Raw genomic sequence first — 18,597 nt, forward strand, 5'->3', positions numbered from 1 at the left:
GTGTGGGATTTCAAGACGAGGCGACATTTTTATGGTGAGAGGAGAAAGATTTAAAATGAATAAGAGGGGCAACTATTTTATACAGAGTGCTTAGTCTATGGAATGAACTGCCAGAGGAAATGGTGAATGCAGTTACAATGTTGAAAAGACATTTGGATAAGTTCATAAATAGGAAAGGTTTGGAGGGATATGAGCCAAACGCAGACAAGTGGGACTAAGTTAGTATGGCAATATGGTCAGTATGAACTTGTTGGGATCAGTGGGTCTGTTTCCATGCTGTATGACTCGATAAATGCCTCATCTCTGTCTTAAATGGGCAATCCCTTATTCTGAGATTATGCCTTCAAGTCTGAGACTCTCCCATGTGGGAAGACAAACAAACTGTTCCTATCTACTCTGATTTGACCCTCTTTCAACAAGATTCCCTCTCATTTGTCTACACACCAAAGAGTACAGACCCAAGCTGCTCTTGTAAGAAAATCTCTCTATACCCACATCAATAAAGTAAACCTCCACTGGACCGTCTCCAAATACAGTACATTATTTTCTTGGATAAGGGATTGAAACTGTTCACAGTATTCTAGCTTTGATTAAACTAGTGTCTTGTATAGTTTTAGCAAGACTTCCCCATTTTGTAGATCATTACCGTTTCAAATTAATGCCAAATTATCATTTGTCGTCTTTATTATGTGATAAACTTGTATGCTGGATTTTGGTTATACATGCACAACTTTCCCCCCTCCCCTCACTACCACCAAAAAATAAAAAGCTCTCTGTACAGTATCTTTCTAGAAATATCTATACAATAGTAAGCGGCACGGTGGCACAGTGGTTAGCACTGTTGCCTCACGGTGCCAGAGACCCGGGTTCAATTCCCGCCTCAGGCGACTGACTGTGTGGAGTTTGCACATTCTCCCCTTGTCTGCGTGGGTTTCCTCCGGGTGCTCCAGTTTCCTCCCACATTCCAAAGATGTGCAGGTCAGGTGAATTGGCCATGCTAAATTGCCCGTAGTGTTAGGTATAGGGGTAAATGTAGGGATATGGGTGGGTTGCGCTTCGGCGAGTCGGTGTGGACTTGTTGGGCCGAAGGGCCTGTTTCCACACTGTAATGTAATCTAATCTAATCAAAAAGCTAGTAAGAATTGACATAAACTTTAAGGAATAATCTCTTGGCCGGAAAACTAGTTGGATAGTCATGAAGTAAACTCTACCACATTTCACAAAATTCCACATGTTGACTCTAGGTCCAATGGTAGCACTCTTTAATAATTCTAACCCTCCCTCCCATTCCCACACACTTTTCTATGGAGGAGCTGGAGTATCACAAATGTTTTATTCCCACCTTTCCCATTATCTAACACCACCAATACTCCTCCAGATGAAATATTTTTCTAAATTTTGTATTTGATTCTCACAGCAGGATCTAATCTAAATTGGAGACCAAAATCAAATTCTGAGTGTGTTTTGCAGAGTACTTTTGTTCAATCTGCATGCCCTGACTAGATTTTCTCATTGATTTTCATTTTCATTTTAATTTTCCATCTTGTCCCATTTTGTGATATCTACTCTTGGCTTATTGAAGTGTTCCAAGGTTGAGGAACAGTAGCGGCGGTTCTGCCGACTGTCTTGCCTTCTAAGGGGGATCCGTCCTCCATGTTCAGGCTGAGTTTCCTCATCTTTCGATAGGCACATTACAGCCTTTTAAACTCAACACCTTTTCAGGCTCTAACCCTCTTTCATCCCTTTTTCTTCACAGATTTCAGTTGGTGTCTCTATTTCTCTTGCTTTTGTCTTCAAACCATAAGCTATTCACCACTCTGCCATTTAAAGCACTTAGGTGGAAGTGGATACTGCAGATGATGGAGATTAAAGTCAAAATTAGAGTGGTGCTGGAAAAGCACAGCAAATCAAACAGCATCCGAGGAGAATGTTTTGGGCAAAAGCTCTTCATCAGGGCTTTTGATAAAGCCTCCAGACACATCTAGTGTGATAGCATCTGTGGAGAGAAATCCAAGTTAATCGGAACTAAGGAAGGTAAAAACAAGGACTGCAGATGCTGGAAATTAGAGTGGTGCTGGAAAAGCACAGCAGGTCAGGCAGCATCAGAGGAGCAGGAAAATCGATGTTTCAGCAATGCGTTCCAAACGCCCACCACCCTGTGTGAAGTACATGCCGCGTGTATCCCCCTTAAACTTTCCACCTCTCACCTTGAAAGCATGACTTCTCATTATTGAATTCTTCACTCTAGGAAAAAGCTAGTCTCTATCCACCCTGTCTATACCCTTCATGATTATATAAACCTCAAACCTTCACCTAACCCTGAACTAAGGAAGGCTCACTCGACCTGAAACGTTAACTCTGATTTCTCTCCCCAAATGCTGCCAGATCTGATGAGCTGTTCCAGCAACTTCTGTTTTTATTTCTGATTTACAGCAGCCAGTTCTTTCGGTTTCTATTTGCTGAACCTGTAACAATGTATTTTGGCCTTGGATCACAACAGTTTTGTACGATTCCTATCTTTCCTTTTTTCACCGAAAACTAAATTCATGTCCAGTTTTCCTTAGTTCAGATAAAAGATCTGATATGGAGGTACCAGTGTTGGACTGAGGTGGACAAAGTTAAAAGTCACACGACACCAGGTTATAGTTAAACAGGTATATTTGGAAGTACAAGCTTTAGGAGTATTGCTCCTTCGTCAGGTATCTAGTGGGGCACAATCATGGGACATAGAATTTGTTAAAGATCAGTGTCATCTAACTGATGTAATGTATTGGACAAACCTAGATTGCTGTTAAGTCTTTAATCACTTAGAATGGGAATGTAGGTTTTGACTCATTAACATGTAAATCTCCAAACTTCTTTCAAGTCACAATCCTGAGACAACTTAAAAGGTTTTATTTTTTTTAAAAGTGACATCGAATCAGTCAATGCATTCACAGGGTGAGGTTAGAGTCTGTCAGTATCCCATCCTCGAGTCAGGCTGGTTTTATTTCCAAAATATAAATTGATAAAATGTCGCATTAACTGACTGCCTATAGCTTGTGTGCTTTTTTAAACAAAATAGAATGAATCTGCAAATGCAAATTCACCCTATAGACTTGTGTGTGTGTGTGTGTGTGTGTGGGAGCGAGGGAAAGAGTGAGTGTGTGAGTGTGACGGAGTATATGTCTGAGAGATGTCTGTGACATTAATCCCAAAGCCCACGTTTTTTTTCAGGCAGCAGCTCCCATCCCTGGTGCTATGATAATGGAGGAAATTCCTCAAAGATCAGAGGGAAGGCAGGTGCAGTGAAAGGGGCGGGGATTGAGGCGGGGCTATGTATGTGGGCGGGGCCTGAACTGGGGCAACGAATATGGGCGGGGCCATGTCCGTCGGGGACGAGGCGGGATGTTGCGGAGCCACACCTGGATCAAGGGGCGTGGCACGAACGAGCATGCGCATCTACGTGACCTTTCACCGCAAGTCCTTCCGGGGTGCGGAGCGTGGTTTGTTGTCGCGATTGCTGTTCCATTTGAAAAGTTTCCGAACAGACGTTTCTCGAAGAATAGTGAGATTGATTTGTGAGGTGAGATCGGTATTGTTATCAATTTAGGTGTTTGTAGCTGCTGCAAGTTGGAGCGGCACGTTGTCAGCATTGTTGTTGTCACCATGGAAACGCCTGAGCGCCAGCTCCTTCCCTCTTTACTGGTTGCTGAAGAGTCACTGAGGTCTGCAGCAGAACAAAGTACAGCACAGGAACAGGCCCTTCCCCCATCAAACCCATAGTCTCACATGATACCTTTCTAAACTAAAAAGATACATTTTGCTATTCATATTAATTCTGTCAAGAAGCCTCTTCAAAGTTGCTGTGTTATCTGTTCCTCTGGCAGTGTATTACAGGCTGTTACCACGTCTGTAATATAAATGCCCTTCTGCCCATCGTGTTGGTGCTGGTCAAAAACAAACACCTAAATACTCTAATGCCGTTTTCCAGCACTTAGCCCATTCCTGGTGAAGGTCTTTTGCCCGAAACGTCGATTTTCCCGCTGCCTGACCTGCTGTGCTTTTCCAGCACCATGCTCTCGACCCTAATCTCCAGCATCTGCAGTCCTCACTTTTGCCATACCCTTATATGTCTTGGCATTGCAAATGCACATTCAAATACTTCTAAACTGTTTTGAGGTTTTCTGCTTCCACCACCCTTACAGACAGTGAGTTCTAGATTCCTACAAATATTTGTCCTGACAGCCCCTTTAAACCTCCTGCACATTATCTTAAATCTATATCCCTGGTCATTTGACTTGTCCACCAAGAGAATTTTCTGCTCACCCTGTCTATATCTCTAACAATTTTATAATCTCAATCTCTTCTGTTCCAAGAAAAACAATCCCAGCCAATCCAACCTCTCTTAGTAACTAAAACTCTCCAGATCAGGCAACATCCTAGTAAATCCCCTCTCCCCCCTTCCAGTGCAATCATATCCTTCTTAGAACTGCATACAATATTCTAGCAGTGGCTTAACCAACACTTCATATATTTCCTTGCTCTTAAACTCTCTGTCTCAACTAATAAATGCAAATATTCCCATATGCCGCCGTCAGCACTTTTTTTATCTATTTGTCCTGCTACCTTTAGGGAGCAGTGGACATGCACAGCAAAGTTCCTCCGATCCCCTCTACTTCCTAGGGTCCTGCCATTCATCAAGCATTCCCTCATTTGTCCTGCCCAAGTGCACCATTTCACACTTACCCAGATTGAAGTCCATTTGTCAATGATCAGGCCATGGATGTCTCCTGTAATCTAAGTTTATCCTCACTATTTACACAACCTCCTCCAATTTCCGTATCATCCATAAACTTACTGATCAACCCTTCTGTCATTTATATATACCAACAACAGCAAGGGCCCCACAGACAGGCTTCTAGTCACAAAAGTACCCTCAACCCTCATTGTCTATTTCCTGCCACTCAGGATGCAATTAATTATATTTACATGTGTATTCAATTTTATCCATCACAATGGAGGTTCCTGATTGGCTTATCATTATTCAACCTGCAACAGCCTAGCCAAAGACTTTTCCAAGTGGTCTTCAGAATACATTTAACAAATGTATTCACCCAAGGTTTCAAAATTCAGAGTCAATTAAGGCATATTGGTTGGGAAAAATTTACTGCATGTGGTGGTACAGTGGTTAGCACTGCTGCCTTGGGTGACTGTCTTGTGTGGAGTTTGGATGTTCTCCCTGTGTCTGTCGGTTTATACTGGGTGCTCCAGTTTCTTCCCATAGTCCAAAGATGTGCAAGTTAAGTGGATTGGTCATGAGAGATTGCCATAGTGTGCAGGGACATGTAGGCTAGATGTATTGGTCATGGTAAATGTAGGGTTACAGGGATAGGGTGAAGGGATAGGTGGGATGCTCTTCAATGGGCCGAATGGTCTCTTTCCATACTGTAGGGATTCTGTGATGTTCTCATAATTCCTCTTTGCTTCAAAGTTATGGTGATGGGGTATGGGGAAGATGATACTTGACACCAAATGATGGTGTAAAGGGCATATTAAATTCGTGATTGAACAGGAAGTATTTTCACAGTTTTGCTATTTATGAAACTGGAATTCTGAAGATTATTGTTTTACCACAGCTATGGTTCAGTTACACATCAAGCAAGGTAGCGAGAGCCAGTTTTTACTTGATACTACAGTAGATATTGCAGTGGAGGACCTAACCAAGCAAGTAGCTGCCATTTACAATGGAAGGCTTAAGATTGACCGGATCTGTGCAGGTGCGTATCACATCATTCTTGCAACTGTCAAATGTATTGGTAATTTAGCAAGAATAGTCTTGATGGGCAGCAGATACCTCTGACATATGCTGCAGTATTCACAAGAATCTCTTTGAGCATTATTATAAATTATGTATGACTGTTGTTCCAAACAGTTTAATTTATTTTCTGTCTGTTTTCTTTTCCTGATGAACCATCATGGCTTGAATACAATTCCACATGTACCAGCCATTTTTTGGCATTTTGCCTTTGGCATGAGTATTGCTTGATTGTTTTACCACAAGAGCTATACATCTGAAGACAATCTTTGCCTTATTCAATGTGCATACACATACAGTCACTCCAGTACAATCAATGTGGATTGCCTATGTATTATTTTTATCTCCTTCCCAGCCTAAGAAAGTGCAAGCTTAACTGTGGAACCTTACTGCCTCCTTTCTGAAAGCATTTAATTCAACATATACAGCCAATTAAAAATGGAGCTTTATTGCTCTGTATAATTTTGTTCTGCACTTAATGGGGACCACAAATGAGTTGTCTCAGATAATAAATATTGAGGTGTGAAATTGATCACCCAAGTAGAACTGATGCTATAATCCAAGTCTTTAATTCTAATTCTTGTCTTGTTGCACTGGATGAATCTAAGGCATCACTTTTATGTAGAATCTGAACAGCTGTATTCAACACGTGGCTTACTTTCTTGTTTGTAATAAATGCAAATAACATGTCGACCCTCTGATTAGCTGAAGAAAATACTCAGAAAATCCCTGTTGATTTCTGTGTTGGTGCTGAGTTAACTTGTCTTGTAGGAAGTAGTAGTAAAAGACTTATGCTGGTTTAGCACAATTTGTTACCTCAGTACGTCCTAAAAGATCTCTAAGCAGGTTTAGTACAGTAAGCAATAAGACTTGATACTTACTCACTATTCCAATTACTCTATATTAGCTATAACCTGTTATTTGAAATTGCACCAGTTGTGGTCTGTGGATATCATTTAATTCCCCAAGTTGATTTGCAATTTAAAAACAAAACAGATATGCAAGTATGTGTGAATCAATCGTGGGTGAAAGAATTGGCACCTGTGGAAGGGAAAGCTCTTTGTGAGTATCCATAGTAGCAGAGACTCACATTTTTTTGTTCACCCCTACCCCCACCCCCCTCCCCCCCCACCCAAAATTGAATGCTTGTGTGGCTCCATGCCAGGGCTAGAACAGTTTTGTGCTGTCATGAATGTTGGTATGTTGGTAAAGAACTCTCCTTTTGACAAAGGCTAGGCAACGTCACACTTCATTTCACCAATATAATCAGGTACTGATGAGCTGCTAACTGTACTTCAAACATTAACAACATGATTTACAAGAAGGAAGGGTCCTGAACAACTACCTGCAGCATATGAATCTTCTCAGTTTGGCTGGGATCTCCCAGGTATACCACATTTGTAGAAACTATCTTGCCTTGGAATCTGCTGCATTGGCAGCTTTCACAGTAGCCCCCGTTCATTGGACATTGATCCCACAACTTTCTGACCTAGTGTGTCTGTGTTACTTTGAAGCAATATCTGACACCAGCAGTACACCATCTATGCAAGGGAAGAGTAATTTCCTTTTTAATGTTACTTTTAAATCAGTATAGTTTCTTTTTATAAGCTTTTGGACAATGTTTTATTTTGCAGAAATATGTGAACTGGCAGAGCATGGTATCTTTCTCCCTATTAATATGCAAGGATTGACAGATGAGCAAATAGAGGAACTGAAACTAAAGGATGAGTGGGCAGAAAAATGTATACCAAGTGGAGGGTTTGAATTTAAAAAGGACGAAATTGGACGGAGAAATGGACGTGGTAAGAAAGCCTGGTCTTTTAGCACCCGAATACAACTTTTGGAAGCTTTTGCTATTGCATATGTTAAACTGAGGCTGAGAAGACTCTTTACAAATAGAAAAGATGGAATAACTGCAAATAAGCAATCATACACAATATTCTTGTTTTAAGTAAATGTTACAATTTCTAGATCCAGAATGAATGGAAAATAGCAAATTCTCAGTTTGTAAGTTAGCTTGCTGAGCTTGAAGGTTTGTTTTCAGATGTTTTGCAACCATACATGGTAACATCATCAATGAGTCTCTGGTGAAGCGCGAGTGGTATGTCCTGCCTCTCTATTTATAGGTCTTGGTTTCTTAGGGTGGGTGATGTAATTTCCGATTTTGTTTTTTCTTAGGGGAAGGTAGATAGAGTCTAAATTGATGGGTTTATTGATGGAATTCTGGTTAGAACGCCATGTCTCTAAGATTCTCATGTGTGTCATTGTTTCACCTGTCCTAGGGTGTGTGTGTGTTGTCCCAGTCAAAGTGGTGACCTTCTTTGTCTGTATGTGTAGAAACTAGTGATAGTGCGTCGTGTCTTTTGTCCAATGTAGTGTTTTTTACAGTTCTTGCATGGCATTTTGTAAATGATGTTAGTTTTGCTGGTGGTATCTAATGGATCCTTTAGGTTCATTAGTCACTGTTAAGTGTGTTGAGAGGTTTGTGGGCTACCATGGTGCCAAGGGGTCTGAGTAGCCTGGAAGTCATTTCTGATATGTCTTAGATGTAAAGTAATGTGGCAATAGTTCTTGGTTGCATTGTGTCTGCGTTGCGTTTGGGTTTGTTTCTGAGGAATCGGCGAATTGTCTATTTTGGGTACCCATTTTTCTTGAAAACGTTGTATAGATATTTTTCTTCTGCTTGTTGTAGTTCTTGGGTGCTGCAGTGTGATGCAGCTCATTGAAATAATGTCTTGATGCAGCTCCGTAAAAAACACTACATCAGACAAACTAACAGGAAACCTGCCACCAGGACACATGAACACCAACTGGCCACCAAAAGACACGACCCACAATCACTGGTTTCTATCCATACGGACAAAGAAGAGCACCTCTTTGACTGGGATAACACACACATTCTAGGACAGGCGAAACAAAGACATGCACGAGAGTTCTTAGAGACATGGCATTCTAACCAGATCTCCATCAATAAACACATCGATTTAGACCCTATCTATCTTCCCCTGAGAAAAAAAGAACTGGAAATGACATCACCCACCTTATGAAGCCAAGACCTATAAATAGAGAGGCAAGACATACCACCAGCACTTTACCAGAGATTTTCATTGATGATGTTACCGAGTATGGTAATGAAACATCTGAAAACAAACCTTCAAGCTCAGCGAAATAACTTACATACGTATCATCAACCTGAGCTACAAATCTCAAAAGTCACTAATAGCAAATTCTTTTTCAGCACTGCTTGATTGTCAAGCTGATATATACTATATGGTAGTGGAATTGAAGTGCTTTCTTAAGGATGAAGAATTATGCAAAGTGATGTGAAATTAGTTTGAAAATGTACCTGCTAAGCTTTCTATTCTGTATTTCAGCTCCCAATGAATCAATGAAAAACGTCTTGAAAAGAACGGTAGAAGAAGCTAAAGCATTGATTTCAAAGGTACTAGAAAAGAGAGAAAAAAACATTTTATTTTATTATGCTTTTCCCGGACAACCAAAAATTGAGGTGTAATCACTATTCTGTTGTAGGGGAGTAGAGCAGCTAATTTTAGGCCCAGCAAGGTCCCAAAACAGAAATGAAAAAAATGATTGGATAAGTGTTTGAGGGGTAGTAATTTACCAAGGCACCAGAAGAACTCCTATTCTCAAATGTCTCTTAGGATCATTTAACACCACTTAGGAGAGCAGGTCAGACCTCGATTTAACATTTCATTTAAAAGAAGTCAGCACTGATATTAGGAATAAGGAAGTTAAAAAAGTTTGCATTGTTTAGTTTTGCTTGTCAGCTGCAGCTTAATGTATAATATTGTTGCCACTGATCATTCGATCCTGGGTTCAAATCCCACCCTAGAACTTGACTGTAAATCAACGTTGGCATTCCAGTGGAGCATGAATGGAGTACCACACAAATGCTTTATCATTCCAATTATTTTTGTGACTAAACCAATGTATCATTAATTTTAAGATGTGTTGAAGCATTGATGGCAATAAAGTATGAAATGAGAAAACTCCTATTTGCTGGAATCTATTGGTTATTTTAATCTTGTTCGATATCTTAGAGAATTGATCCTTTAACATTTTGTGAAGTTAATCTTTGAACTTTTTCAAATTATGAAACAATAGACTTTTCAATATAAATAGGTTTTTTTTGAAGAATTGAGACAGGAGTGCGCAGCATGTCTTTTAGTTTTTTTTGTGCAAAGACATAGAGGACCATAATGAGTTGTGTGTGATGGACCTTCGGGTAATGTTTTTTAAAAAAACAGTAGGTAATTTACATAGAATGTATTAATGTGGGCAAAATAAAGTGTATAAAGAAGCTTGAGTTTTTATTGTTCTTCAGAGTTCAAAAGGTATCTCTGATTCAGATTCAATTGATCCCTTGTTCTAGGTATCACTAATAGCAACATAATATTGCTTGCATTCATTTAATATATTGTGAACCATAGAAGTAAGGAGGCTGAATGCTAACAAAAGTCTAACAAAAATTGCCTCATTGTTTACTTGGCTATCAATCTTCAGAATATTCTTCTAGTACCACTTCATTTAAAATCTTTTCATCCGTTGACTGGAGCAGGAATCTTTCAGCAATTTCTTCTCTCATTTTATGGGAGTTGCAGGTATACAGGACATTGGTTAGGCCACTTTTGGTATACTCTTCAATTCTGGTCTCATTGCTTTAGGAAAGATATTGTTAAACTTGAAAGGATCCAGAAAAGATTTACAAGGATATTGCTGGGATTGGAGAGTTTGAGCTAAAGGGAGAGACTGAGTAGGGCGGGGCTATTTTCCGTGGATGCTGAGGGAAAGTTTATAAAAGCATGAGGGGTATGAATAGGGTGAAGAGCCAAGGTCTTTTCCCCAGAATAGGAAAGTTCAAAACTAGAGGGCATGGGTTTGAGGTGAGGGAAAAGATTGAAAAGGGACCCAAGAAGCAACTTCTTCACAAATAGGTATGTGCATGGAATGAGCTGCCAGAGGAAGTGGTGGAAGCTGGTACAATTACAACACTCAAAAAAGCATCTAGATGGGTATATGGCTCAGAAGAGTTTAGAGAGATATTGGCCATTTGCTGGCAAATGGGAGTAGATTGATTTAGCACATCTGGTTGGCATGAGCGAGTTGGACTGAAGGGTCTGTTTCTGTGCTGTATGTCTGTGTGACACTGGAGTAGCACACCAAAAATCAAGTTTTGCTATTCCTGGAGTCGTCATAAAAGTTTAAAAAAATTTAAAAGTATATTAATTTTCCAATTTATCTGTCTCTTAGATCCAGTTAGATAGAATAGATCCAATTTCTATATTAAATGAGGATAATTATTTATTAAAAATAAACAGATTCTAACTACAGGGAAACAGTTAAGAGTCATCAACATGTAACCTCACTAATTAAAACTCTAACCTCTTGCACACAGACAATCACAGGTAAGAGGCAAAAAAAATGCCCTTTATGAGGGGAAGTGGTCTTTATTAATTAAGTTTGTTGAGATGATATTTTCTTTCTGATCAGGCTGCTGCTCTTCAATATTCCTTCTCCAGATACTTTCACTTGTTTGTAGGTGACACTGGGTGACTGGCTCACACTGATGAAGTTCTTTGACTTACCAATTGAAAGTCACAGCCTACAGAAGCTGGGAAGGGGAAACTGGTAATCTTCAGGCTTGACATGATTTTTACTCCAGAGGAAAACAGTTTCTTCTCCAGACATTTGATGGTTTTTGCACAACATTCCTGCCCCTAAGCTGGTTTGCTTGACTGGAGTCAGTCACGTAGTTGTTGGCAGGTGGAATGCCTTTTTCATTAATAACTAGCCCACAGAGCACCAGCTGCTTGTTGTTAGCCGAAGCTCCATTATACACCCTCTTTGGCTCCAGTTTGTCTGCAAACCAACTTAAACAAGCAGCTGTCTAAACAGAACTTGCAACAAGTGTCAGGTTACTTGCATTTAAAAAGTGCAGCAGTCCTCCAGCAATCATTGGTTATTAAAATAGTCCTTTTCCCATTTCAGTCAGCAATCAATAATAAAGACCATACGTTTTCATTTCTTCTTTATCTGTTGAATTAGTTTAGTAAGTTTTAGAGTTGCTCTGGTGATTGCCTGGAGTTAAACTACTTTATTAAGTACATAATCCAAGCCTGACAACTCATGGAAATATAGGGTGTTGTAAGATTAACAATGATTCTTTATTTGGAAGCTTGATTCTTGCTTATCTGTTTTTATAATGGTAATGTTTAGTGAAAAATTCTTAACAAGAAATGCGATAAGTAAGTCAAGAGCTCTCCCTTTGTATTTTTAGAAACAAGTTCAGGCCAATGTATGTGTAACAATGGAGATGGTGAAGGATGCACTTGACCAGTTGCGAGGAGCTGTTATGATTGTTTATCCCATGGGGCTGCCACCACATGATCCAATCCGAGAAGAATTTGAAGGGAAAGAAGAACTTTCAGGATTACAAGTAAGTAGAAAACAACACGATTAACAATGGAATCCAACAATCGTTGCAATTCAGGTTAATCCATATCAATTACTCAGTTCATCACTGTAGGCTCTGAGGAAGGATCACCATCACCTGAAACATTACCTCTGATTTCTTGTCACGGATGCTGACAGACCTGCTGAGCTTTTCCAGCAACTTCTGTTTTTGTCACCATTGAACTTGCTTTGGATCCATGAGAATGAATAAAGTTGTATTTTCCTTACCGATTCAGTAAAATGTGGGTGAGCAACTCTTTAATTCTTTGATGTTATTTTGCAGGCTGGGAAATTGGTGACTGAGGAGGCCGAGGCTCAGCTGTGGTGGGCAGGAAAAGAGTTGCAGAGAAGCAAGAAACTTTCAGACTATATAGGCAAAAACGAGAAAACTAAAATCATTGTAAAGATACAAAAAGTAAGTCCATGGTTAAAACAATGTTTCATACCTGTCCAGACAAGGATTGAAAGAGTTAGATTTAGGATATGCAGTCTAAACTTGTTTTGGTTTTCCTTTGCCTTTGGAAGTTTGAGTAGTGATATAATGGAGGTGTTTAAAATAGAAATGCAGATAAACTGTTTCCTCTGCTGAGCATCTAAACCACCAAATCTAACGTATAACAAAGAACTGAAAATCACAAACAGAAATTGCTAGAGAAACTCAGCAGGACTGACAACATCTATGCAGAGAAAGCAGAGTTAACATTTCAAGTCGAATGACTGTTATTTAGAACAGAAGTGGACTTGAAACGTTAACTCTGCTTTTCTATCGATAGATGTTGCCGGATCTGCTGAGTTCTCCAGCAGTTTTTGTTTTTACAACAATTCTATTTTTTTTTTAATTCATTCGTGGAGTGTGGGTATTGCTGCCTAGGTCAGTATCGGTTACCTTGGTTACCTTTAAAAAGGTGCTAAGCAAAAGTGAGGACTGCAGATGGTGGAAACCAGAGTTTAGATCAGAGTGGTGCTGGAAACGCACAGCAGGTCAGGCAGCATACGAGGAGCCGGAAAATCGACGTTTCAGGCAAAATCTGGGGGGTTGTGTGTGTACTGGGGAGAAGGTAGCAAAGAGTACAATAGGTGAATGGGGGTGGGGATGGAGGTGATAGGTCAGAGGGGAGGGTGGAGTGGATAGGTGGGAAGCGAAATTGGCAGGGAGGACAGTGCAGAGCTGGAAGGTTGGAACCGGGGTAAGGTAGGGCGAGGGGAAATGAGGAAACTGGTGAAGTCCACATTGATGCCCTGGGGTTGAAGTGTTCCGAGTCGGAAGATGAGGCGTTCTTCCTCCAGGCGTCGGGTGGTGAGGGAGGAGGGGTGGAATTTGAGGGCAGAGTGCAGGATGTGGATGAGACGCATTGGAGGGCATCTTCAATCACGTGGGAAGGGAAATTGCCATCCCTAAAGAAGGAGGCCATCTGGTGTGTTCTGTGGTGGAACTGGTCCTCCTGGGAGCAGATACGGTGGAGGCGGAGGAATTGGGAATACGGGATAGCATTTTTGCAGGAGGTAGGGTGGGAAGAGGTGTAATCCAGGTAGCTGTGGGAGTCGGTGGGTTTGTAAAAAAATATCAAGTGTCAAGTCGGTCGACGACATGGTCATCAAACCAGCAGATAAAGAAGGAGCCGTTGTCATTCAGGCTACAAGGACAACTGAACAACCCAGAACACTACAGACAGCTACCGGCCAATCCGACCAAAGAGCATATCCGTGAGCTAAAATCATTGATCAGGACTTTTGATCCAGTCCTTCAGAGTAAGCTACACGCTCTCATCCCATATACTTCTCACATAGGGGACTTCTAATGTCTTCTGACGATACACAAAGCCAACACAGCTGGTCGTCCCGTCGTGTCAGGCAATGGGATCCTGTGTGAGAATCTCTGGCTGTCTCAAGGGCTTCTTGAAACCCACTGCACCCTAATATGTCAACATTTTCATGCACAAGTTTGAGCAAGACTTCTTTGCTGCACAGGAACTCCAACCAATACTGTACACCACATATATTGATCACATTTTCTTCCTCTGGACCCAGGGCAAGGAGTCACTGAAACAAATACACAGTGATATAAACAAGTTTCAAACCACCATCCGTCTTACCATGGACCATTCTTTAGTGTCTGTCTCATTTTTGGACACATGCAGCTCCAACAAGGACGGGCAACTCAGTACCTCAATCTACTGCAAACCCACGGATAACGGCATGATGCTGCACTTCTCGAGCTTTCACCCTAAACATATTAAAACAGCCATCCCCTACGGACAAGCCTTACCTATACACAGGATCTGCTCAGATGAGGAGGAATGTGACAGACACCTGAAGGTGCTCAAGGCTGCCCTCATAAGAACAGAGTACAATGCTCAACTCATCGAGCGCCAGTTCTGACGTGCCACAGCGAGAAACCATAATGACCTCCTCAAGAGACAGACACGGGATGCGACCGATAGGGTAACCTTCGTTGTCCAGTACTTCCCGGGAGCAGAGAAACTACGCCATGTTCTTCGCAACCTGCAACACACTATTGATGAGGATGAGCACCTCACCAAGACCTTCCCCATGCCTCCACCTCTAAACAACCGTCAAACCTTAACCAGATCAATATTCACGGCAAACTGCCCAGCCTTCAGGACAACATCAACCATAACACCATACAACCCTATCATGGCAACCACTGCAAGACATGTCAGAGTGTCGACATGGATACCACCATTACACGTGAGGACACCACCCACCATGTATGCGACAGATACTCGTGTGAGTCGGCCAACGTTGTCTATCCCATACGCTGCAGGCAAGGATGTCCTGAGGCATGGTACATTGGCAAGACCAAGCAGACACTATGACAACAGATTAATAGACACTGCGCAGCAATCGCCAGACATTTGGGGAACACTTCAACGGTCACGGATATTCGGCCTCAGATCTTCGGGTGACCATCCTCTAAGACGGACTTTGGGATACGCAACAACGCAGTGTCGCTGAGCAGAGGGTGATATCCAAGTTGGGTACCCATGAGAATGGTCTCAACCAGAACCTTGGGTTCATGTCATTCTACAGGTGACCCACCACAGTGTGTGTATACACACATACATTCTCACTCACTGTCTCACACTCACTCATGCTCTCTGTCAAACACGTACACTTCCCACACACCCATGCCCACAGACTCTCTGAGGCTTATACTTTGTCACACTCATGCACACACTCTATCAAGCACGCACACATACAAACACACACTCTCACATGCACTCACATGCACGCACTCACATGCACACACTCACTCTCTCATGCATACCCGCACACACATATATCAGTTTATGGGTGAATTTGCATTTGCAGAATTGTATTTGCAGATACATTCTATTTTGCTCAAAAAGCACACAATCTGCAGGCAGTCAAGCCGTGTAACATCTTATACATTCCTACTTTGGAAATAGAACCAGTCTGACTCAAGATTGGGATACAGACAAACTCTGATCTCACACCTTTAATGCATTGCCTGAGCAGAGATGTCTTTTTTTTTAATAAAACTTTGTTATCTCGAGAATGTGACTTAAAAGTAATTCTGGGATTTACATATTAATGAATTGAAACTTGCAACCTATTCTAAAAGATAAAAGACTTAACAGCAATCTAGGCTTATTCAATATATTGTTTCAATTGCATGACACTGCAATCTTTTGCTATAAATTCTGTGTATTATGATCCTGCTCCACAGCTACCTGATGAAGGATCAGCGCTTAAAAAGCTAGTGCTTCCAAATAAACCTGTTGGACTATAACCTGGTGTTGTCTGATGTTTAGCTTCATTCAACTTTAGTAAGTGCAGTTAAAACTTTGTGGATTGGTTTTTATTCACAGCGAGGTCAGGGAGCTCCAGCGAGAGAGCCAATTGTCAGTGAGGATGAACAGAAGAAAATGATGATGTACTATTACAAACGACAAGAAGAACTCAAGGTACAAAAATTTACCTAATTTTCTTGAAATATTATTATTTATGTAATGTGCAGATTTAGATTCAACTCTGGAAAATAAGATTTCAAAAGACATTAAGTTACATGAAAACACTTTGACCTAAGCCCACAATGTCCATATCTTCGTGTGGAAAAGGAAATGTATAATTCAAAAGAAATAAATGCCTCCATATAACTAACAAGCTTATAATTCATATTGTCCTGGCAATATTAATGATTCTTTACTGACTTTTGACCTCTAATACAATGTTGTTTCTTTATGATCTTGATCAAGTACAGTCACATAATAGATAGTTATCCATGTCGAACCTTGGGCATCACTCTCTATAGGAGAGAACTATTGATTTTATAGTTTAAGGAGCATCACTGCACATCAAGTGTGACACAAACCTGCTTGAGCTGCTACAGCTGACACAGGGATTGAACCTTGGTGTTAGTATCACTCAATGCCAAGCTCACCATCTAGTCAGCTGAACAGAGCTTTCAACAGGTTAATGTAGAAAATCTGTTTATGTGCACAGAAACATAATTACACCTCTCAGATGCTGGCAGTTCTTGTGTCCAAATAGAATTAGAGTTTATGATCAATTTTTAAATAGAGGCTTTTACTAAAGAATGTTTTAAGATACCATTGTTATTGAACAAGCTTTCTCTAAAATATCGCTGAAAAGGTGTAATCATTCACCCCTTCCTAATGGCAAAATGCACCATGCCTAACCACAGATGTGAGGACAGTGAAGGCTTCTGTACTGATCTGCACCGAGTTGGCTCACAGCAGTTATGGGACCATAATGTTTACCTTTAGTATCTCAGATTGTGGATATTGATAAGGCAGTACAATTACACTTGGCTTCTATTCTTCCTAATTGTAATCCATATATCTGCCTTTGGCCCATACCCTTTAGTACTTTTGCTTAACAAAAGTTTATCTCAGATTTAAAATTAACAATTGAACCTACATCCACTGCCAATTATGGAAGAGTGTTCCAAACATCTATCATCCTTTGTGTGTAGAAGTGCTTAGTAATATCTCTCCTGAATGATCTGGCCCTAATTCTCAGACTATGCCGCTAGTTGTAGAATCCCCAAACATTGGAAATATTTTATCTTTTAACCATCCTGTCTATACTTGTTAATGTCATGAAATTTCAATCACATATTTCATGAGCATTCTAGAATTGTCAAATATAATCTACAAACCTAAAAATTCCTTAAAGAAATCAAAGAAGACTCCCAGTTCCAAAATTTACTTATTTTGAAGGTAATAATTTTGAAGGTAATAAACTTTAGTGCATCTCCTTCTTAACAAAGAGTTAGGTTTACATTTAGCCATTTAACAACTCATAAATGCTTCTGCATTTTTATTCAACATTTCAGAAATAATTTTCTGTTGGTTAGAAATAAACATTTAACAATGCGCTTGCTTTTGGGTAAAATGCTAACCTTGCTTTGTTATTCCTTTCTCAGAAACTTGATGAAAATGATGACGAATCGTATCTTGACTCAGATTGGTCGGACAGGCATGCTCTAAAAAGGCAGTTTCAGGGTGTGAAGGACATAAAATGGGGCCCCAGAAAATAATGATACACAATTCCTGGTACATATTTTTTAGATTTCTATCCTTAACATTACACAAGAACACTGTACCTTCTATTATAAAGTACTTTGGCAAACATAACATTAAGTAAAGAATCATCAGTTGCCCAGTGAAATTGCCTCTGCTTTATGATTTCAGGCTTGTTTTTATATTAATTGTTCAACTTCTGAAACAAATAGAAAAGTTTTGATAGCCTGTAGCATTTTAATGACTGTGAATGATATGTGGCAAAAGAAGATCTGTCGCCCAACATTACATTTTGTGTTTAGAAGTTAGAATACTATTTGTACAAATGTTAAATAAATATTTATTTTCCAAGTTGTGTGATGTTTATGTTGTCCTATTTTCCACATGATTCATCACGGGATTCATGCAATTAGGCAAATATGCTCAGATTTTGCATTCACAATATGCTGGGACTCTTGGTGCTCGATGTTGTTATCATGTAATTTGAAGATTAGTTTCCAGTCTTTGCACAAATGTGGAAATCCAGAAGTTACAGTGCAAGTAAAAGTACTGCTCCTAGGCTATGCTATTACCATATAGTGAAATTTAATTTCAGTGCCAAACTTTAGAATCTTTCATAAGTTGCACAGTTTGCACTAAACACCCAGAAATATTTAGTGCTGGTGTATTCAGGTGCCAGTAAATTTTTAAATTTCCTTCAATCCTAGTTGCTGTCAGAAAATCACTCTAGCCTAGAAAATTTAAGTTTACAAATAGTGATTCTCATTCCTTCAAACTGCATTTTATTAGCATTGG

The 18,597-nt window shown here is 40.2% G+C and overlaps 1 protein-coding gene across 1 annotated transcript; it reads left to right on the plus strand.

The window, feature by feature from the left end:
* Positions 1-3,450: 3,450 nt before the first annotated feature.
* On the plus strand, positions 3,451-18,153 carry cfap298 (cilia and flagella associated protein 298). The gene is made up of 8 exons (XM_043685780.1): positions 3,451-3,565; positions 5,619-5,759; positions 7,432-7,599; positions 9,172-9,239; positions 12,096-12,254; positions 12,555-12,686; positions 16,126-16,221; positions 17,706-18,153. The coding sequence occupies exons 2-8, from the start codon at positions 5,621-5,623 to the stop codon at positions 17,817-17,819; spliced, it is 876 nt and encodes a 291-aa protein (XP_043541715.1). The 5' UTR covers positions 3,451-3,565; positions 5,619-5,620; the 3' UTR covers positions 17,820-18,153.
* Positions 18,154-18,597: the final 444 nt, after the last annotated feature.

Source organism: Chiloscyllium plagiosum, unplaced genomic scaffold (genome assembly GCF_004010195.1).
Source record: "Chiloscyllium plagiosum isolate BGI_BamShark_2017 unplaced genomic scaffold, ASM401019v2 scaf_13010, whole genome shotgun sequence".
NCBI lineage: Eukaryota > Metazoa > Chordata > Chondrichthyes > Orectolobiformes > Hemiscylliidae > Chiloscyllium > Chiloscyllium plagiosum.